Source organism: Cystoisospora suis, assembly GCF_002600585.1.
Source record: "Cystoisospora suis strain Wien I chromosome Unknown contig_2202, whole genome shotgun sequence".
Lineage (NCBI taxonomy): Eukaryota > Apicomplexa > Conoidasida > Eucoccidiorida > Sarcocystidae > Cystoisospora > Cystoisospora suis.
Window position 1 is genome coordinate 1,337 of NW_027155001.1, and position 21,836 is coordinate 23,172.

At 54.3% G+C, this 21,836-nt stretch overlaps 5 protein-coding genes across 5 annotated transcripts; 2 read left to right on the forward strand and 3 right to left on the reverse strand.

Moving 5' to 3' along the window:
• Positions 1-519: 519 nt before the first annotated feature.
• CSUI_004648 (uncharacterized protein) lies at positions 520-873 on the reverse strand. The gene has a single exon (XM_068064833.1). The coding sequence runs from the start codon at positions 722-724 to the stop codon at positions 584-586; it is 141 nt and encodes a 46-aa protein (XP_067923188.1). The 5' UTR covers positions 725-873; the 3' UTR covers positions 520-583.
• Positions 874-1,115: 242 nt separating this feature from the next.
• CSUI_004649 (leucyl-trna synthetase) lies at positions 1,116-8,022 on the forward strand. Its single transcript, XM_068064834.1, has 3 exons — positions 1,116-3,549; positions 4,157-6,085; positions 6,463-8,022. Exons 1-3 carry the CDS (start codon positions 1,884-1,886, stop codon positions 7,824-7,826), a joined length of 4,959 nt encoding a protein of 1,652 aa, XP_067923189.1. The 5' UTR covers positions 1,116-1,883; the 3' UTR covers positions 7,827-8,022.
• Positions 8,023-9,495: 1,473 nt separating this feature from the next.
• On the forward strand, positions 9,496-12,770 carry CSUI_004650 (rna recognition motif-containing protein). The gene is made up of 3 exons (XM_068064835.1): positions 9,496-10,564; positions 10,765-10,941; positions 11,240-12,770. Exons 1-3 carry the CDS (start codon positions 10,027-10,029, stop codon positions 12,487-12,489), a joined length of 1,965 nt encoding a protein of 654 aa, XP_067923190.1. The 5' UTR covers positions 9,496-10,026; the 3' UTR covers positions 12,490-12,770.
• CSUI_004651 (uncharacterized protein) lies at positions 12,363-15,254 on the reverse strand. Its single transcript, XM_068064836.1, has 4 exons — positions 15,054-15,254; positions 14,257-14,361; positions 13,032-13,744; positions 12,363-12,426 (listed from the first exon to the last, which is right to left on the reverse strand). The coding sequence occupies exons 2-3, from the start codon at positions 14,323-14,325 to the stop codon at positions 13,619-13,621; spliced, it is 195 nt and encodes a 64-aa protein (XP_067923191.1). The 5' UTR covers positions 14,326-14,361; positions 15,054-15,254; the 3' UTR covers positions 12,363-12,426; positions 13,032-13,618.
• Positions 15,255-16,443: 1,189 nt separating this feature from the next.
• CSUI_004652 (transporter permease protein) lies at positions 16,444-21,309 on the reverse strand (the record flags this gene model as incomplete). Its single annotated transcript, XM_068064837.1, has 6 exons — positions 20,001-21,309; positions 18,999-19,078; positions 18,497-18,564; positions 17,800-17,921; positions 17,202-17,392; positions 16,444-16,588 (listed from the first exon to the last, which is right to left on the reverse strand). Exons 1-6 carry the CDS (start codon positions 20,160-20,162, stop codon positions 16,444-16,446), a joined length of 768 nt encoding a protein of 255 aa, XP_067923192.1. The 5' UTR covers positions 20,163-21,309.
• Positions 21,310-21,836: the final 527 nt, after the last annotated feature.

Here is a 21,836-nt window from a genome sequence, read left to right on the forward strand (position 1 = left end):
GGGAGCGAGAGCGGAGCTCCGATTGTCCTGGAGAGTAATCTTTCTTTGATGACAGTTATTAATTTCACTCTGTGTATGGTGCGCTGGGGTCGTCAAGTTTGAAACACTACCCGTTGTTGCACTTCTGAGCACTGGCAGACCGGAGCGAGTGCCGCCGCTATCGTGTCGCGCGGGCAGCACAGAGGCGACCTTATGTTTTGGCGTCTGCCTCCACTATTGCTGAACAGTGAGTGGCTTGTAGAGGCCTGACTGTTCAAACTCCTGGGAGGTTGCTAGAGGTGTAATAATTGAGGAGTGTACTGTGATGACTTCCTCACACAACGACAGCCATCCTCTTAGGAACTCCGTAGTATACCGAGGGCACCTTTGTCGGTAACGGCACCGAGTTTGCTTTCGCAGTTCAATGCTCTGACAGGTTGCTGTGTGCAGGCACAGGGGAATGGGAGGAGCGGCGGGCTGGGTCCTGCCTTCAGTGAAGCGGTTGGTGGTTCAGCGTGTCCTGAAAACGGCAAAATACTTGGGGCGCCATAGGTGTAGTCATCAGCACTCGACAAGGCTACTCAGTGTAGAGCACGTTAGTCCGTTAATTGATGCAAAGCGAGCACACCGTAAAGGGAACACAAGAAAATGTGGAATCGTTGAATGACGTACAAAGGAAAAGTAGTTGCAGGAGACGAGAATGTTCCAGCTCAAGGGGGCCGGTGATCTCGTACTGGGTCGCCATTCTGGGAAGGAGCTAGGCGGCTTCGTACCGAGAATCGGCCTGTGTTCCGAGTTTACTAGAGAAAGCCCAGGAGGCGAGTTCGCAGTCGGTAGTTCGGATTTCCCAACACGACAAGCAGGCCACACTTAATAGGCGACCACACCACCACTACCCTTTTTCTTCCCCCCTCTGTCTCTCGAACTCTGTACAGTTGTCCAGCCCTCTCAAACCACCACCCGTCAGCCGTCGCCACTCAGGCGGGGCGCCAGTCCAATGTCCAAGCTAGTCGTCAACAGACCCCTGGCCGCACTATCGGCAGTATGAACTTCCAGTCGCCAGCAGCCCGGGCAATCCGAGATGGCGCCGCATGCGAGCTAGCCCGACGTATTTGAGCCAAACAAAAACACGGTCACAGGAGTGCCCTGTCTTCTTCTTCTTTACTCCTCCGTGACCGGTCCCCGTTACGGCCTCACGGCATGGGATTGTCCCGACTGCCTACGAGAACCGCACCGCCATGTCGAACTGCATCGAAGCCGCTATGGGACAGAGCCGGGCAGTATCCTGTGTACAAGACTGCTCTCCGGCTGTTCCCCTTTGAATTCAGCCCCCCTTCACTTTCTAAGGTACACTGATGTCCTCATCTTGTCTCCTTATTCTCGCGCTCTGCTGCGCGAATTAGGGCAACCGGTATGCCGGCGTCAATTGTCTTATTCAGAAGTCCGGGTTTCGCGATACATGGGGCTCGCACCTCTACGCACTGATCCACGTGTATTGATGGATGCATCTCCTTCTCTAATCGGTTGCAACTTTTTCCCACGGAGAACGAGAACTTGCGCGACACGCGTCTTGCATTGACCTTCCTAGCACACCGTCTAGACGTGCACAGTGCGCTTGAAAAAACCCCAGCGCACTGTTGCCCCTCAAGTCCACCGCCAACTGTCCTTGATCACGACGGTTTCTACAATTTTCTTTTCAGGTCTGGCATGAAATGGCGCACCCGGATCACCTGTGCTGCTTTTTTCCCAACACTCTGACCTGGCAGTGATATTGACTCGATGTTCTGGGCAAGTAGTCAGGTCCGTTGACCTTCACTCAAGAAGTCCCGCCTACACACAAGTAGTAACACGGTCCCCACTTCTTCTTCTTCCTTGCGTTCGCCGTTTGCGTTTTGACGCACAGCATGCACGAAAAGAAGCTTTTTCGTCAACTGCTTCCGGCTCTTTTTACCTTGCTATTTTTCTTCATCAAGCTCTGGCTGTTCCCTGGATCGGTTTCATCCTGCCGGTGTCCGGCGTCCCTTTCGTCTCTATTCTGCACCGAAGCCACTCTCTTGGAGCCTACTGCAGTTTGGGCTGGACACCAGTCAAAGTTTAGCCAAAATGATGACGCGCACAAGAAGCAGCGGGGCGGAGCCCGAGCTGGCTTCTTGTTCACGCGTCATGCCTGTGGAGTACCCGCACGATGTACACGGCATGCCTGTGCCTTGTCTTTCGCCCGTGACTGCCATCCGGGTCTGTCTGCTCCAGTCTACCGGGGTTTCCGTAGCACAGAAAAGGCGAACAATCGAGCAAAAGCAATCACGCAAGCTAGGTTTGCAAAGATGGCTTCAGACAGGGAAGGAATCTCAGCTGGGCCATTTTTCTTTCGACTAAAGAAAGCGACCAGTGTGCTTTCAAGTGTGGCCACTCCTTTGTTCTCGCCTCTCTCGCGTCTTGCAGGTTCTCGTCGTTCTTCAGCTTCTGCTTCCTCCTGTGGCTCGCTGGCGGCGGCTGTACCCTTTATGTCGTGTGCTTCTGCTTCCCGACCGTCGTCGGACCACTCGTCTCCGTCATATCCATTTAAAGACATTGAGGAAAAGTGGAGTCGCTACTATGCAGATAACTCTTCGGACTTCTCGCCACCTGTCGGCACTCGAGGATGTGAGTCCGACGTCGCTGCAGTTCCGTCTGTAGACGTAGATTCTTCCCGTGAGTTCTCAGCAGCCGGAAAGCCTTCCCCCATTCCAGTCTGTGAAGCAACACCGCCGCCGTCTGATGCTCCGAAGTATTACGTTCTTTCCATGATTCCTTATCCATCTGGCACGGGACTGCATGTTGGACACAGCCTGACGTACACAGCCGCTGATGTGGTCGCGAGATTCAAACGTTTGAAGCTCAGAGGATTTTTGCTGAAGCAGGAGTGCCAATGTGCACAGACCAACAGTCTTGGTCGTTCCCCGAGCAGCAAAAAGAACCCGTCCCACAGTCCGTCTCTCAACGGAGAGTCAGCACGAGGATCGAGACTCCCGGGTTGGGTGCAGCAGTGTGTCCCCCAGTGCGCGCTACTCGAAACTCCAGAAGATGTCCAAGAACGTTCTCGGCTTGTAGCAGTGTCCAGGTCAGCCACCAGCCATAGCCTCCAACGCAGTGAGAACAAGCGTACTCAGCACGAGGATCGTGACTGCGAGAGCTTTCCCGAGGTTCGGACGGAGCAGGACTCGCAGCGCGTCCCTCGTGAAGCAGACGGATCTCCCAGCATGTGTGGAGCCACCCCAAGGATGACACAACCATCCAAGGCGCGTCCTCCGCAGCCGAATGTTTTGCATGTGATGGGCTGGGATTCCTTCGGTCTTCCAGCGGAACAACACGCAATTCTTTCAGGACTAGCTCCTCGAGAGTCTGTCGAGAGAAATGTGAGGAGATTTAAACAGCAGCTTCAGCGACTTGGGATTAGTGTTGACTGGAGAAGAGAGTTGACGACGAGCGACCCCGCGTTCTACAAGTGGACGCAGTGGATTTTCATCCAAATGGTGAAGCGCGGACTGGTCTACGAGCATGTGGCCAACGTTAATTGGTGCGAGGCACTTGGTAAGCAGGTGTCTGAGCTCAGATGTTGCATCCAGCGGGAAGCTGGAATGCGGTTGTGCCACAAATCGGGTGGACTGTCGATACATGCCGGGTCGGCGCTGCTGGAATGCACGTCTGTTAGGCTGGAACGAAACTGGTGCCTACAAGGTAGGAGTGTGGGACATTATGAGCCGGCGTGTCAGCTAAGAATAACGGTGCTGCAGCACAAGCTTACATGCTCAGAGGACTGGAGGTCGCTTGATACAAAGCTCAGCCGTACAGTTCTGCGCCGCCAAGGAAGGCGGTTGACGACGCGTGTGTGTGTCTAAGGTTGAGCCTCTTGGGTGTGATCCTGCCGAGCAACATCCGGATAGTGGCATCATCTGCAAGATGAGCAGAGCGCCGTGCACAGTAGGAGGGAGGGGAATGCGGGAGTTTGCTCCGGGAAGTAGGCCACCAAGAACCACGGTCTGAACTTTCTCGTGACACTGAGATCGTGTACGGTTAGAGCTGTACGTGTCATGTTCTGCACGCAGCGTGCATGCAGGTACGAGGTAGCGAGCAGCGCTCTTGTCTGTTCAGTTCCTTCTGCGGTGGGGTCTCATTTTGGATACTTGGTTTGTTCCAGGCACCGTGCTGGCAAATGAGGAAGTCAGTGGAGGGCTGAGCGAGCGCGGACGTTTCCCAGTAGTTTCCCGACCGTTGGCGCAGTGGCACTTGCGCATCACAACTTACGCGGACGAGCTGCTGCAGGGTCTCAACACTCTCAACTGGCCAGAAGATGTGAAGACCATGCAGCGAAACTGGATTGGACGCCGTGAGATGCTGGAGCTCCGTCTTCCCCTGCTTCGGGGCAGCGACCCTGCGAGGGACTTCGCAGGCCACTCGGGAGAACAGGAGTCGCCAGGCACGGGGACAGCCTCTTCTTCAGGCGAGAGTGTGCCGGATGAAGGTGGGGCAGTGAAACCGTATCTGTCCTGTCTGCTGACTTCCCCCGAGCTAATCTTTGGAGCGGCTTTCGTTGCAGTTCACCCGATGCACGCACAGGCCGAAACGTTGGCCCGAACTGAGAAGGCGAAGTCATGGGTGAAACAGGCGCGTACGGAAACTGGTATGTCCGAGAGTTGCTTCACCGGCGTACATGTGCAGCACCCCCTAGTTTCTTCAGGAAAGTTGCCAGTGCTGTTTTGCAGTACCCCCGCGTGGAGCAAAGTTCATGGCTCTGGTGTCTTCTTCAACCAGACTGATGCGGTCTTGGCTGTGCCCGCACACGACTCGATCTTCAGAGATCTCGCCAAGCAGAGAGGGCTGCCCATCACGGAAGTCCTCGCGCTCAAGGCTCATCAAGAGGAAAGAGACCGACACCGCCTGTTCAGGCGCAGGAGCAGCAATATAAGTGCGAAAGACCAAGACGCAGATAAACCTCCTACTCAGACTGGAGGAGACGACGGTATTGAGGAGAACGCAGCAGCGCGGAAGTCCCGAACGAACGTTGAAAAAGACAACTGCAAGTGTGTAAATCGAGTGATGATGTCTTCTGAAGACACTCAGAGCATTCTTCCAGCCCAGCCAGGATCACAGCAGCTGGCGAGTTCGGTAGCAGGTCGCCTCACCCTTGACGGACTAGAGCGAGAGCTCGCAAGAAAGAAGGTGATACGTCATTTTCTCCAGGTCCATAGGATTGGCCGTCTGCGAATTGGGTATGCCATGCGTGATTGGCTGTTCAGCAGACAGAGGTCGTGGGGTGAACCCATTCCGCTAGTCCGAGCAGTAAAGGGGAGTAACCTCGCGGACCTCGTGCTTCCAGTACCCGAGGCTGAACTGCCTGTACTTTTACCGGAAAAACTACCTTGTCAATTGCGGAACTGGCGTAACAGTGGGACGCAGAGGAGCGGGGCCAGCCATGCTCCCTCGGTGTGCGCAGATGACGTTGTCACATTGGATACTGGCGGCATCCGAGAACCGTCAAAAGGCCGGGTGACGCAAGGGAATATTCCGGGCACCCCTCCAGATGTCTTCTGGGTATCACGGCTGGAAGCCGAGAGACGCGGCGGACGCGAGATACAACCGTGCGTCTCTCAGGACAGTAGAGCAGAATCAGCCCTAGGATCTCTTTCTCCGTTGTATGCCCTTCCCCACTGGTGGAACGTCACGGTTGCTCTACAGACTGTCGGTGGTGTGGCGACGGCTCTGGCCACTCGTCCTGCAAGGCCGCAGTACGTCAACAAGCAAGGACACGGATCTGAAGACGAGCAACGAAAAGGCAAACGTTTTCCCCGAGGCGAGCAGACCATCGCTTTTTCGTCGTGTAATAAGCTACCTACCGAAGGGGAGATGGAGCTTCAGCTATTCCAAAGAGAGACATCGACAATGCCACAGTGGGCGGGGAGCTCGTGGTACTTCTTGAGATTCACAGACCCCCATAACACCGAAGCAGCCTTCAGTCAGGCTGCAGCGCGCTTCTGGATGCCTGTCGACATGTACATTGGAGGCAAGGAGCATGCAGTCACTCACCTTCTTTATGCCAGGCAAGTGGCGTGTGAGCTTGGAGTGAAAGGTCAGTTGTCAGCATTTTCACTGTACGTGGCTATGGCTTTGTCGTTACTTCCATTTGAAAGTTTACTGAAGTCAGGTCTGTGGTTTTGGCGATCGTACTGTGAGCTATAAGTACACTCAGGCCTCTTGTCGTGGGTAACTAGCTAGTCCACGGACATCACTGGCGTGTCTGTCCATGCCCACCGGCAACGGAGACTTGTGGATGCTCCCTAGCCATCAAGCAGGAATGTAGACACAGTGACGTCCTTCTGCCATAGCGTGGGGACCGACAGGGAGGTGGCCCGCGGGGCGTGTCCTTTTCCTTTTTTCTTCTGTCCACTCCAAGGCACAACCCCCCGTGGTGTCTATGAAAGCGGTCTCCCTCGTCCACCTTGGCAGCAATGCTGACCTGTGTGCGTCCCAGGTTTTGGCATAAATTTCTGCGCGATCTGGGACTAGTGTCGTGCGACGAGCCATTCCAGCGACTGGTTACTCCGGGGATTGTTCTCGGGCAGCCTCAGTACTACGTGTTCAGACGGTGTGACACGCATACGCTGGTATCTGCCGATGACGTGGCAGTGAAGGACAGGATTGAGCTCAGTGGTGGAGCGAGTCAAGAACATCACGTTTCCAACCAGCGAGATCACAACTCGGCCAAGTCTGGGCAGGCGAAGGACCTCTGCCCCGCCGGTATGGACAAGCTGTGGGGTATACATAGACCTTCCGGCGATGTTGTGTACGGCGTTGAGGTGCCCGAGAGCGCTGTGGAGATCAATGCTAAGAACATCGGAGTTGTCAAGGGGAATCCGTCTATTGCGGTGTTCCGTCGGCACGAAAAAATGTCCAAGTCAAAAGGAAATGTGGTGTCCCCGGATGATATAATTCATGTTTACGGAGCAGATGCACTCCGCGTATATCTGATGTTCTTGGGGCCCTTGGAAGCAAAGAAAGTGTGGAACATCGCAGGCGTTGTCGGAGCTTTCCGGTTTCTCAACAGAGTCTGGCATCTGCTCGTGCGGGGGCGGCCTACTGTAGAGCACCCGCCAAGCCCAACTCAACGAATCGCAGAGACGCTAGACACCGCAACTCAGCCAGGTGACCTGGCCAGTCAGAGAGGGCTTCTTATCGAAGAGACCGCGCCTTCTACGTTCGAGTGCCGCGTGATGAAGCCGTTGATACAGCGCGTCACGACGGCTATTGAGAGCATGTCGATGAACACCGCCATAGCAGCGTTGATGAGCAGCGTTCGTGAACTTGCAATCTGGTCGGCACAGGGCAATAAGATCTCTGTGTGGACAGCGCTTGACCTCGTAAGGTTGCTTCACCCGTTTGCGCCATTCCTTACCGAGGAGTTGTGGCAATTGATCCATTCTTCGTTTCCGATGGCGTCGTTGCACTCTTCTCCTTCCCTCCTAGCTTCCGCCACGTGGCCGGATGCCCAGAGCTTTTCTAGCAGTGCCACAGGTCGAAACACAACCCACCAACACGGCACAGACGAGGAAACTGTCCGGTATTTATTTTTCGTAGACGGACGGTTTCAAGGAAGAGTGCAGGTTCCGCCGGAGTACGCCTGGAACGAAGCGCGAGTTGAAGGGTTAGCAAGGGGTTCTCCGGAGTTCCAGAAACGCGAGGCCTTAGAGAGGGCGAGAGGAAGGACAATCGTCTCGAAACTGTTCCTACCGGAGAAAGGGATACTGAGTTTCTTGACGAGAAGAACTACTGACCAGCCTTTGCCAGACCGCTGCAGTGCAGAGGGTACGTAGGCGCAGTCGGCGGCTGTTGCGTTCGACAGACTTTGCGAACCCATGTTATTATAGTGCATGAATCTGGCTTCCACAACCCTTCTCGAGGTCGTTGCGCTGCATGATATTTCATTCATTTTGCCGTATCACGCACGACTACTGGTCATCGACCTTACACGGCAAACTGAGAAAGCAGGTGTGTCATTAAGAATTCCTTGCGGTCGACCGGGGAAAACCAGAAGTAAAGGGACTAAGCTGTGCCGTCACGTTGTCTTCGAGACTCGCTTGGTACGACGGGGCACACGGGATTACAGCTATGACGGCTTCTCCAAGAGGCAGTTCTCACAGGCAGGAAAAGAAACTCAGTTAGGACGCTGAAACCGGCTCGCAAACAGGGAGGCCGAGGCAGGTAGGTCGTCAGTCTATAAGAGAAGCAACCGGCAGCACTTTGTTTTCTCCTTTTAGCAGATTCTACGCTCTCGTCCGCAGTACTAGCATAGGCACGTGTGCAAGCGGTTGCCGATCTGGACCAGCAATATATGGGCGTTCATAGTTTTTGTGTTCTGCACGAATGCCCCTGCGAACACGCGTGCTCGACTCATCCTTTGTCAGTTCGTCACACCCTGCTTCAGCACTGGTTCTCCTATAGCGGGTGCAAGATGTTGTCCTCGCTTCTTCAGAAACTCTGCTACCCTGCAAAGCCGCAGAGCTCACGTGTCACGCCAGACATGTCCCGGCACTCTCAGTGTATCTGTCTCGACTCCGGGATTCGGGAGTCGTTTTCGGTCCCTGCACAGAAGTGGTGTGCTATTGCCCTCCGAACTTCGCCGCACTGTCCGTTAGGAATCCCAAAGGGAAATGTGACAGACAAGCTAACAGGATACCTGTGATAACGCTTTAGAAACTGCGTTGGCCTCCCCATCGTGATGCTAAAGTAGCCCACCCTGACCATTGTGGGGATTGCGGCGGATAGCAGCACGTGTCGTTGACTGTTTAGCGCTGAGTAATCCAAGTGGGAACCAGGACTGGCGCCGCTGGTGTCGGGATTGTACGCCGATAGAACCGCTGCATATCGGCACACTATAGAAAGCCAGAAGACTGGATGCTGGACATGCATTACTGATCGATCCTGCAGAGTGAGCCACGCTCGTTGTTTAGGATATGTCCGTCAGGTTGGTGCGGGCGGGCTGCTTTTTGGGTGGCAGTCATGGACCAGTAGTAGATTCCATTTGCTCTCTGTCCTTCCAGTTTGAACTGACTGACGCGACTTCTGCCGCAAGGAGGCTATGGACCACAACAGTTGTCCAGCAAGCGCAAGCCTAGTTTCTGGATGAAAAGTTCGGCGGGGATGCTACACTGCCTCTGTTTTCCCTGGACCGACAATATCGGTTGAACGGCGTGCCAGTTTCATCCATGGCGCCAATCGTACTGAAGAGCCCTCCACACGACGGCATTGGCTTTACAAAGTTGTTGTTTTCTCTCTCCTGATCGTTGCATGTGGGGGGAACGAGGTCTGCATATGGACGAAGGCCACCCTGTTGTGCTTGACTATAGGTATCTGGGCGGCAGGGCGTTGGAGCCGTCAAGGCAGGAGGCTACTGGCATAGACCAGTCACCCACTTATGCTTTGCTTCGAGGGGATGGCAGTAGTTAATATGCCCATATTTAGTCTTTTGGCTCCACGGCGCATGCCTGTCTTCCCGCTTGCATCCGCTTCGAATGGTTGCCAGAGAATGCGGTGCCCAGGGCGAAGCAGATGCACCTTGCCACGTGTCAGGGGCACCTCACTTCTCCCCCGTATATGTTACTCGGAGTGTCGCTGCCATAAAGTTGCTCACGACATCCGCAGTCACCCGGGGGTGTCAGTTTCATGCCCTCTGATCAAACTGTGATGCAATTTGTCGCCATTGTCTAGAATAGTCTCGAGGCGTAGCTCCAGGAAGCCGGAACGAAGCATTTGAGTCCTGAAGGGATTCTATTGTCTGCGCTCGTTGTTTTTTGTTTGGCCGTTTCGAACTCTGCTTCTGTTATCTGACCGGAGCCGTCCGTTGCTTTATTTTATGGCCGTATGTCACTATGTGAATGTGCTCTATTAGTTTCCGTACATTGAGCTTGACGAGAGGCAAAATCGATTGTAGGTCCTTGCGGCAGGAAGTCAGGTAGTATCCTGGGAGTGTTTCGACGTTGGAAAGTCGCTTGCCTCTCGACAACGATCTGCAGTATGGCAACTGCTACAGTGCCCTATGGGTTCCGAGGCAGCTTTGCAATCCGACTGGCAGCCGAGACTCTCTCCACCATTTCCGGGCAAACTACAACACAAAGAGTTGAGGGTATAGCGCCAGCTGATGAAGTGACTGCACCCGGCGACACCGCAAAGTCTAGTAGCACAGGAAGACCGAAGGAGCGCCGCACACTCTGGATGGGTGACCTTGATAGGGCCGAGCTTCCGGTTGACGAAACCTACGTGAGGAATGACATGTTCCTCGAGTTTAGCGCCTTTATCACGCACGTGAGAGTCTGTCGAGATAAGATAACAAGGTTGCCCTCTTTTGGCTTTGTGGAATTTGCAAACGAGAAGCATGCGCAGTACGTACTAGAGCACATGAACGGACGCTTCGTTCCGGGCAGGTGTCACAAGTACAGACTGAACTGGGCAAATTTCAACTTGACAGAAAAACCTGAAGCAAGAGCAACTTTTTCAAGGCCTCCTGAGCTCAACCGAACCACAAATGAAACCACGAAACCTGCCGAGCAGACCGGTAAGGCGACAGACGCTGAAGAGCAGCAGACTTTTTTGGAGGACCCCATATTTACCACACTGCGTGACAACGGCGGCGACCAAATCCCAGCGATAGAGGGTGTGATGTCAGCTTCAGCCACAGCGATCACCTGTGACGGTGTGCGGCTAAGGGAACATCACAGCATCTTCTTTGTCATGGCTGTTCGTGTCCTGCTGTAGCACGGAGACTGACTGACAGCTCATCTCGGCAGCCACAAGGGAGTCCACCTCCGGACAGCGTTTCTCTGTGGATTGGCAGCCTGGATCCAGCCACAGCTCGAGAAGAAGTCGAGGAGCTTTTTCAGCAGCACTACGCTAGCGTCTGCTTTGTGAAGCTGATCATGGATCCAAGCACAGGTAGGACCCTGCCTCGGTGCCTCGACTGCATTGTCAATAGCAACGTCCGGTGACCCAGCCACGCCTCCGCCTTCCGTACTCGCTCTTGAACTGCAAGAAAGGTGAATGTTGCTCTTGTCTAGGCAGAACAAGACTGAGACTTGCGACTAGGCGAGTTTCTGAAAACCTCTTACATTGTCAGAGGGGGGGCCAAGCTGAGACTGCATTCTCAAATTCCCTGACGTAGCTGGCGTCTGACTCTAAGCGATGCTCGCGGTCCAAGATCTGCGATCCATTCTAGTTTCTATGCACTTCTCAGGGACTTGCAGAGGCTTTGGCTTCGTGCACTTCCGGGATCCGGAGGAAGCTGAACGTGCACTCGGAGAGATGAACGGTGCGATATGCAGAGGTCGACGAATCAGAGTCAACAGATCTAACAACAGCAGGGTCACGGGTCACGGCTCGTCACAAGACCCCTCTGTTCAGTCAGCGATGGCAAAGCTATATGCGGCTACAGCCTTGCAAGCGCAGAAAATAGCGCAAGATTACTGTGGGGGATTCGTGCCTACCAAACGAAAGAGGGGCGTCTTAGCCGGTGGAGCCACTGCTAGGGTCGTGGTCCGGGGGCTTGATCCTGTTTGTACGGAGGAAGAAGTTGAGTGCCACCTTTCACATTTTGGAGAGATTATTCAGACCAAAGTCGTCCCGGGCGGGAAGGCGTACGTAACTTTCGCGGAGCCGCAGGCGGCTGACAACGCCGTAGTATACATGACTGGCTGTTTCATCGGCGCCAACCGAGTTGGTTTGGAACACGCGGAGGCACCGGCAGAAGGCGGCTGCGCCGATGCAGCCACAGCCGATGGCAGGTATTGGTCGCACTACCAGATGACCGACGGTGACTACTCGTCCTACGGTGCCAGGACTATATACAGTGGCGTATCTTCCTGGGGCGATACCCCGACGGGTTGTATTGCAGGCACCGAGGCGTGGCCGGGCACAGAAGTCCAGCACTACTACGCGGGGGATTCGGGAGCAGGCGACGCCATGGGCCTGCCTGACGCTGTGGGCTATGCAAATCCGTCTCTGTTAGTCCCCGAAGCCGGCGACCAAGGGCAGTGCCTTGCGGGAGTTCCTGTCCAAGGTAGCCAGCAGACAAGTTACGTGAACAGAGCTCTTCAGAAGGGCTCTGTGGATCACGCAAAGCGCAAAGGACTCATAGCAGCTACGGAAGAGGAACTCTCGGGTGGATTGTTTCACGATGTAGACCCAGCCATGGTACCCGCCGACATGCTTCCACCGCCCATGATGGCGGACCAGACGGTTCTGACGAAGGGCACACTCGAAAGACATGTATTTTTCAGCGTGCCTGGCTGCGCCATGAGGCTTAGAGGGCCAGAAGAAGACGAAGGCTTCAAAGATCTCGTCGATGAAGTGGAAGTCTGCGAGTCAATGATGCATGCTGAACAGGAACGGCAGGTTGCGCGCAAACAGATTGCCAAGGCGCGCCTGCACGAAGAAGATCAGGAAATGGTTTACGACACGCCGTACGCAACTGTCCTGTGCTTCTAAGGTATTGCTAAAGTCTCCTTGTGGGCCACCGGCTGAACCCTCGTGCCGTGTCACAGGTTTGTCACTGCATAGGCTTTCCAGCGGAGTGCGCCGACGTCGCATTTTGCTGTGCAGGAACTTTCGAGAAATTCGCCCGAACTTCGGTATATCTGCGTGAGGAATTTTGCATGTCATTCTGGTGTTCTGTGTTCTTGTCACTGCTTGGCGCCTGATCGACTGTTGAAAGACCAGAGAATATCTTCGTGTGTTTGACAACGAAGTACCTTCGTCTTCAGTTAGCCTCTTCTACGAATGATCCTTTCCGAATTTGTTCGGGCCATCGCTTTGCGCGAGTGTGCTTCGAGGCTGTTTGCTGGTTTGTCCCCAGGCCATCTGCCCGGACAGAGCTAAAATAGTAAGGTCCGGGTTCCACTTCGCCGCAAGAGCGTACGATTGATCAAGGTCGCTAGATATATTGCTTCGAACCAGAGATGTTCGTAGTTTGTAATTACAAAACTGACGCGTTCAGTGAGTAGGAACCGGCCAACGGTTATGTTTCTCACCAGCAGGTTTGCTACGCAATCACCTCAAGTGACAGCGTTCTGCAGAATATGGGGCTTCGTGTCTTCATGACTGGACGAGTCCTGTACGCCAGGGCACCAGTCTGGACCGATGTGACTACCAGCATCAGCGTGTGGTCACACGGCATCGTCAGGAGCAGCTGGCTCCTGTACCACCGGTGTGCCTCTCTTTTATCCGCACCCTACGAAGTAGCCGGAACAACGAGATGGTCACAATCCGGGAAGCCACTGCATTCTGTCCAGGGAAAGAATATCACCCCGTTCACCGGGCAGCACAGCCGAGTGTACGGATGTCGGTTCCGTCATGTTATCGGAGCCTTCGAAATGAAAGCAGAAGCCACTCCGGTTTGCATCAGACAGGATTTACCGGCTGGTAAAAACGCCTTTCTGTGCCGGACTGTCCTGCAGATCGATGGGATCTTCCAACTGCTGCTCACTCGCCTTCCAAACCTCGGATGCGAGCCTTTTCGCGACCTCCCCACCGTATAATGCATTGGAGTCCGGAAGAAAAACCTGTAAGAGTCCCGCGAGAGTTTCAGGAGGTTTCCTGAGTGTCGCCTACACTCCTCTTACCGACCAGGCAGGGCAGCGTATTTCTCATCTGGGAGCTGAACTTCCATAGTGTCCTTCGTCGGAGGCAGCAGGATCGACGCCTGGCTCAAGTATGCCTCCTGCCGCTCCAACTCATCCTCGCCCTGCAGACAGCCAAGTTCAGTCCCCAGAGTGGGTGATGCTGTGCCAATCTTGAAGCTGTAAGATAAGCACGGGCGATGTGAAGCTACGTGTCCGGCAAAATCACTGGGACCGAGAAACGATTTCATCTGGAAATCGCCTGGACAACATTTACGTGTTAGCAGCCGAGTGAACTGTTCAAAGAAAGAAGGCGAACGGCGCCCTGTGCTACCCACAGCACCTTAGCTCTTTTGAACCACTCCATGAACTGTAAGAGGTGCTACGTTGCACTGCCGTTGTGAAAGCGCACCCGACAGCCAGAAGGCGACCACCGCAACACCGTCCCAACACCGCTCGGACCGGACAGTTCCTTTCCGAACAAATGATCCTGCCCTCATTCTACCGAAACGTGGATCCTCGGAGTCCCGGGGTCTACCCAAGGGACCTGTCACACGCTGTCACGCTATAGCACTGGTGGAAGCCGGGAGAGGCCAATTCTGTACAGCACACACGCTCTTCAGCTGTCGCGGCTTACGATCGTTGATTCTTTAGCGCACTCGGAAGCGATGGGTGTCTTCTTAAAAGACGATACCGGAGGTGTCATTGGCGCGAAGGAATACAAGACGACCCCGACAACACACTGTACACTCACACACAATGTTACGCGGTGCATCTTTCATCCTCATCGAGCACGTGAACCACAGCCCCACAAACGAGCGCCTCGATTGCAATTCCTGGCCCACAGAGAGCTGTTCCTGATTCAGCTCTACAAAAATTCAATATAGACGGGGCGCCTAGGGTCTGCTGCATACCCGGGGTAGGGTAAGTCTTACTAGCTGTCTGAGTGGTGCCTGTAAAAGTACTGTTCACCCGGACTAGCGCAGCGATGCCACTGCTGCATTCTGTCCAACCTGCACGTCGCGCTCAAGCTGGGCACGAGGACTCGGAGTCGCGGACCTCACAAATCTCATGCGACGCCAAACAGCGGCGTGGGCCGGAGTTGTACTCATGGTTCCTAATCAAGTGTGTGTGGTTAGTAACCACTGTTGTAAGCAATGCAAAGACAGGCTCCAGTCGGAAAGCGTGTGGCTCTTTCGCACCGATTGCCCCAGCCCCTGGCGCAATTGACAAAAAAACGAAACTGAAACACCTCCGGGTCAGTGAAATGTGTGCCCTCGTGCAACCCAGGTCCAACGGTGGCACAACCTGCAGCAACCACAGGGATCTTCGGTCACGCGGAACAGCGTGGCCATACTTTGGTGGTTTACCACCCTCCCAGGCACACCTGAAGTTCAGATCAAACTCTAAAAAAAGAACTTGGACAGGACCTACCACCAAGGCAGAAGTTCCAGTCCAGAAATTCAGGCACTGGTTCGGCTGGACGTCACAGAATAGCCAGTGGGAAATGAAAAAGACCAGGGCTACCTTCAGTCCCTACAAGTCGCATGGGGTACCACAATCAGAGTGAACCCAGAAACAACGAACAGAAACAGGTTTCCTGAGTGGAGGTCGAGCAAAAGCGGGACACCCAACTCATGAGGCCTAGGGGAGAGGTGGGGGGTAAACCGCTACTTACCAGCGGACCAAGCAGCCGGTGAAGCACGCATGCATCGTGTCTGCAGGACTGTCGTGCCTGACAGAGCTCAGGCGCCCAACATACGGGGCTGCGCCTCCCGAAAGCAAACCTGGGATACTTGCGGCCTTCGTTGTCGAAAAGTTCAAGCGAGGATTCCTTTCAACGGACAGCAATACACCCACCCTCTTCCCGTACTGTTTCATGTTCGCGCTTCACACACCTTCCCGTTGTTCGTCTGAATTCCACAGACGGACAATGTGCTTATCCCGCTACACTCGCCCGGCGCCGAGACTATCGGACATGTAAGATGAGGTGGAAAGCGGCCGCTTGGTAGCTGATGGTACAACTGAACACTTCCGCTGCGCCTGTCAGCACGAGGAAATAGAGTGCAACGCGGCCTTCGCACGAACCCATGCAGAGACTGTATCCCGCAAAGCAGAAGGCTCAGACGAAGCCACTCCGAGCACCTATACGGATGTGTGTACTTCTTCCCGGGGGGGCCTCCAGGTAACCGGACTCGAACGAATTATGAACGTGCTATTACTCAGAAGACAAGCGCGCCTCAAGGACTGGCCTCTGCAGTTCGAGAACGGATTTTCCAGGTGACCGGACAGGTCGCGCGTAGAATGAAGTTACCTGGGCTGTTTCCGTACTGAGGCTGGCTAAAGGCGAGTGTGACACGGAACACTACGGAAGCTGCACACCGACTAGCACTCGAGGTTTGTAAGCTGTTGAATTCACTCTGGCTTTGCCCGCTAACTGTCCTAGGTAACAAAGCTTCTGTAACCTGCTTAAAGTTGTCCAGGACCACATTCTCCGGCGGCTTTCAGCGTCAAGCGGATGTCAGCAGAAAGGGATATGCCACTGCGGTGACGCTAAGGACACCCCGACAGCACTCGTGAATGCTCGAAAAACTCCGTACGGTGCACAGGAGCCCATATGAAAGAAGGTAACGCTCAGCGGAAAAGCGGGGAACCTCAGAACAGCGGAGCTGTGGCAGTTGCGAAAGTGTCACATTGCGCCATATCAACATTCACAACGCGGTCGCGATCGCGCAACACACTCTGTGCTCTACGCAGTGTCTTTTCCAAGACCTGCCTTCACAGGGCATCCTCTTAAAAAGCTATGCCGCCCGTTCCGAGTCGATCAGGAAACGCCACCTCGACGGCTGAAACGAAGACTAACCTTGAAGGAACCTGACTTCTCAAGGACGGGTTCAACGACTAGTTCGTGAAAGTGAGGCACTGTCCACACCAAGGTCCAAAGCGTCACAGGGATCGCGCAGCACACCCTAGAAAACACAAAACGTACACCGCGACAGCGCACAGGGTTCAGTTCTCGGGAAGACGGAAGGCCCTGCGGAGTTTCTGCCACCAGCAACTGACCTCCGCAACAAGGCTTCCCGCCCACGGAAGTGACTGAGTACATAAAACGATCGTCACCGGCTGTTGTGTAGAAAGGCCTGCGAAGAGTCCAGCCAGGTACTTTTCCCAGAGTAGGAAAGCCAGCTGTTGGTTTCCAGTACACAAGGCCGAGTCTCGGTCCGCTCCCTCGTCTACGTCACGGGCCTAGCAGCAGTCGCTTCTGTCAGTCAGCGGATGCTCAGCTTCGTTTCCGCGGCACAGACAGCATTCCAGCTCGTCCCTACATTGCACTAGCGGCTACGAGCGCGTCTGCTGCAGAGTTTTAGCAGCGCCGACAAGAGACAGAAGAGTGCAACCGGACCAGGTCGCAAGTACACAGTGAGGGCAAACAAGGTGCGATACCAAGGAACGTTCGCATTGCCAGATTGTGCTACCGCTAGGTGTGGGCAACTGTCGCCAGTTGGACAGAGAAGCCGGACCCACTTGAGTTTCGTGACGCAGCTACACGTCACAAACACCAGCAATCCGCACCCAGCTTACCCCATCATGCAGACGAGGTTGGGTCCTTCGATCCTGTCATCGCCACGCATGAACTTCTCATTGAGAACAAAAGTAAGCCCCATTAGCACAGAGGCAAGAAGAATCAAAACGACTCCTAGAAACTCTTCATCTCGAAAGGTGAAATTTAACTGGCAGGCCTTCAGGGAGATTCCCACCGTGATCAGGGTGATCTGGGACCAATGACGTGCCGGAGACGTTAGAAACAACAATGAAGTACACACAAGAAGCCAAAATCCAAGTGACGCGAGAACCGGTGACTCGACGACGCAGGGCACTAAGTTTTTTTCCCGACTTCCGCCAGGCTGGAAAAGTGTCCGAACGTCCAGTCTGCACGGTCGTTCGAACGACGTCCAACGACCTCACCCGTCTGCACTGCCGTCGCCAGCAGCACACCGCAGTGGAGAACGCGTAAGACTTGACATCAAACTTGCTGTACCATTCCGCCAATTTCCTTGCGAGGAAGTGTTGTGTGTGAATGGGTAGGCCTGGCACGCCAAACAAACCTGACGTAAGAGATGAGCCATGTGACCTGTACAGCTTGCGATGCAGGTGATTCGTTTACGGCCGAAGTGCTTACCGCAATCCACTGTATGGGTTTGAGCTGCCGGCGGAGCAGAAGGAGAGACCACACCGCCGTCCACACCATCGACGAGCTATCTACCACGATGTAGACCGCAGCACCCGCGTACAACAAGCCCGCTGAGTTACGGCAGAACAGCAAAGACACAAAATCAACGTCGCAACACACCACGAAAACTGCTGTGGCTGAACTTCACGAAAGCGCTACAGATGTTTTGCTTGTGCTGCCGGGGCGCGCTCATATTAGTGGTGGGTAAGAACGGCCCTCAAAAAAATCAGTCGCTTTCAACAGCTGTGTTTCTTCTGATGCTCTGCTCGTGACAGTCAGAATGCTACAAAACTATACCCTAGCAGACTCGCAACTGCGATCTTCTACAGCCTACCACAGGTCTGGCTTGCAATTTAAACGTGCATTTCTTTGGGAGCGAAGAGTCGAGTTATTCTTTCAACGCTGCCCCGTACTTTCTCTTCAGTCTTCTCAGGTACATGTCCAGTGGTTGGGTGCCGACGACAACACTTCATCGCCTTATATGCTATCGGGAACGGAGGAAGCTGAGTGGGCTGTCCTTAGACGCTGTTAGCTCCGCGTAAGCGTAGGTTCGCAGCAGCGACCTGGAAAGCATGTTGATGTAAGGCAGCTTCAGGAACTTGTATAGATGACTGTGACTCGCAACGACAGCGAGATATTTCCTTACCCTTCTTAAGAAGCTGATTGACGATATCTAACGAGGAGACCAGCAAGCCCTTTCGCCAGTCGCAGTCGCTGAAGAGAGAAAACGCCAGCGAAATACAATGAGACTTACAGCGCGAAGGGCTAATACAAGACGTGATTCAAAAGCTCGTTCACTCGTGGGTCTGTAACATAAAAAGAAAGAAGTTGGAGAGACAGTCCCGTACCCTTACAGATTATAAGCCAGATACAGTATCACTGCGACGAAAGCACGATGTGTCGGTATGACCCGTGCAGCATTTGTAAGATGCCGTAGAAGGGAGAACATCGGGCCAGTTTTCACCAACACACGCACATGCACGGTACGGCTGCGCTGCGGATCATGCGTGGATCAGAGAGAGGCAGTGAACAAACGCATGCATGCGTGCATGTGCACTTATACGTGGTTCTATCTGAGGATCCGGTTGTCCGCGAGATGTGTTTGTGAGGGCTCACAAAAAGGAAAAAGCAGCATCTTCTGAACTCACCTGAGCCGTTGTTTGGTTGGCAGCGTTCCTACCATGATCATGGAGTAGTAGTGAGGGAGCAGAATGGAAAATGTGCTGGACTATACACCCACACAGAATCAGATGAGATGAGTAGTGCAGCATCCTCAGAACTGACTTGTCCACTCGGGTTCTCGCTTGCTGCCTTCTCCCGGACGAAAATCAGTCCACGACTTTGTACAGTATCCAGCGCGAAACCGAGAAATATCGCACGCCCGCTCCCCCTTTGATGAAGAGGTCACAGCAAGCAAACATAGCCGCTACGTAGGCAGTATTGATGATATGCGTGGGCACACGCACGTAGAATGCCGCAGCCAGAAACAAAGCATACCACAAAAGGTATTTGAAGAAAAACACATGTATACAGACTGGGAGACGTGTATTCACACAAGGAAACGAGTAACAGCTAGGACGGCTACCAGTTCAAAGACTGAATCCCTAGTCGCCGCGCTGCTTGCTTGGCACTGCAACTGTCCTCCTCCGTGGCTAACCCAGTGTCCGTACTACAGTTTGTACTCCCCTGTGTGATCTGCGAGGCCAGGGGAGTGCTATTGACACCTTAGTACCGAACGCCGCTCTGGACGCGATTGTAAAACGCACCAAAGATACACCGCTAAAGGCAGCTACGACTATTTTGTACAAGCCCCCAGAAGCCCGGGAAACCACAAGAGATCCGCAACAATTCACCAACTGCGAAGGTGATACATCAACCATGCATGCAGACTTGCCAGTTACAACCGCTCAGGGTTTTCAGGTCCGTAGTTTTCTTTCCGTATAGCCGTCCGAACTGAGGACGGTCGGCAATGAGAAACTGCTTCACGACGTACGCTTCAGAAAGCCTAAGAGCCCTACTGAGACAGGTCACTGCTGGAAGAGGCATCTACCAACGTCCCCGGACGCCGACCGCTCAGCGTGAAGCGCCCACCGAGGAACACCTATTTGGAAGCCGTCTCCAAAAGCCTACCCACGACATATGCGACTTACGTGTGCTCCTCCATTGAGTTTAATAATATCGACAAGAAGAGGCTGTACGCAGTACGCTGCAAGAAAAAGAACCACTGTCGCTGCCTGCATGATATACTGCTTCGTCCAGATACCGACGAGAGATGCCTCGCCGGTCCCTTTATCTCCCCTAGCGCCCGCCATCGTCCGACAGGACTGCCGCCGGGAACCTCAAGACGACAGGCAGAGCTTCAAGAAAGCGGATACATTCGAAGGGTCAGACCGCGAGCTGGTGGCAGGTGTGAACGCTGACGTTTCACCGGCGAGAAGTCGTGTGCGCGCGAGCTGGCCAGGGTTGTGCGCAACTCTGAAGTCCTCTGCGACGCCTATGCTCCCGTCTCCTGTTTTTGTCCCCTTCCCTCGTGCAGATTCCTTCGAAGAGTTCCGGTTACGACGGACACGGGCCCGGACTTGCTCTGTCGAAGGGCTCAGCAGCGGTGACCCCCCAACACCAGAGACGGGAGGGGGGCATGTGCCAGGAAGGAATAGCAGGAAAACTGAAGCTGGGGACTCTTTCGGAGCGCATGAGAACGCACTACTTGCAGCCACACGAGTGATGGGGAAAATAGCAACTTGACAAGAGGACGACGCCCGAGACCATTGACGGAGACGGAGTGACTAGTCCCGCGCATGCAACAGGGTCAACGCCCTGCACACCAGGAAAGAAAACCGTAGAATCTTCGATCAACAAGCGGCCGAGAGCGGTTGTGATGGGAGTGACAGAACGCACTAGCGCAAGCTGCAACTAGCCCAGCAGCCAGAGACTGCGTGTGTGTGGAAAGACTACCCTGCGGGTTACGTGGGACGGCCCGAAGCTGTTGGTGTGTTGATTTGAGGGAACACTACTTCTGAAGCCCGCCCTAGCATCGAAGTGAGAACCGTCAACTATCCCGAACAGAAGAACCTTGGGAGGTTCCTGGAGAGGCAAGAAGCAGCTCGAGCGAATCTGAGCCATGCAAAGTTCGGACGCCAACGGCTCCGAGACACGCCCAAGCCTGCACGTTAAAGGGCTGAACAAGCGCAAGACCACTCACAGTGGAAACAGAGGCATGACTACAAACCAGGGCTTCTTCCTAATAACAAAAGAAGCGTTCCAAGCGTTCCACTGTAGAGAGGGGATCGCCGGCCGGCCCCCTATGCACTCCAGTCTACGCTCAGTCTCAGAAGTGTCCGTCACAGACTTGGCCGTGGAGCCGCATGCATGACCCAGTGCGATGTCTCGCAAGCCCCCGACTAGTGGTTTAGTGTGTAATGTACAGCTGGGCTGAGTCTCGGCTGCGCCTCTTCTCGCTGCTCCCTTCTTTTGATTGGGAGACGGCAGACCTCAAAGTCGCATGGCAGGCAATACTGTTAACGAAGCCAGTAACGACAGACGCAGTAGTGACTGGCTTCAAAGGCAAATCCGGACTGCTTGTGATGCCCGTGCTGCCGCTCTGCGCGACTGCCACTGTCTCCCGCGCCATGCTAAGTGTAGGCCGCGAGAACGGCTCCTGCGTGTCGAACAAAGCGTGTGTGAGCAGTGCCTCACCGTCGGCGAACAGGAGGCGTCACCACTGGACCCCAACAGAAGACCTCCAGTTGTAAGTCTGGTGAGCTCTCGCGTGGTAGCACCCGGTCGTTTCGAAGGCAGCAAGAGAGGCTTGTTCTCTTTATTTTCGTGTCGCAGTGATTGCTGTGACAGCCGTAATCATCCCCGACGGCTGGGCATGCTGTGTGTAAAGGTTGCCGCGAAAACTTTGATGAACCGATCCTGTCTGTGCACGAAGGCACGACACTTACGACTGTTGAGGACAGAGACACGCCCTAGTCGGCTACCCA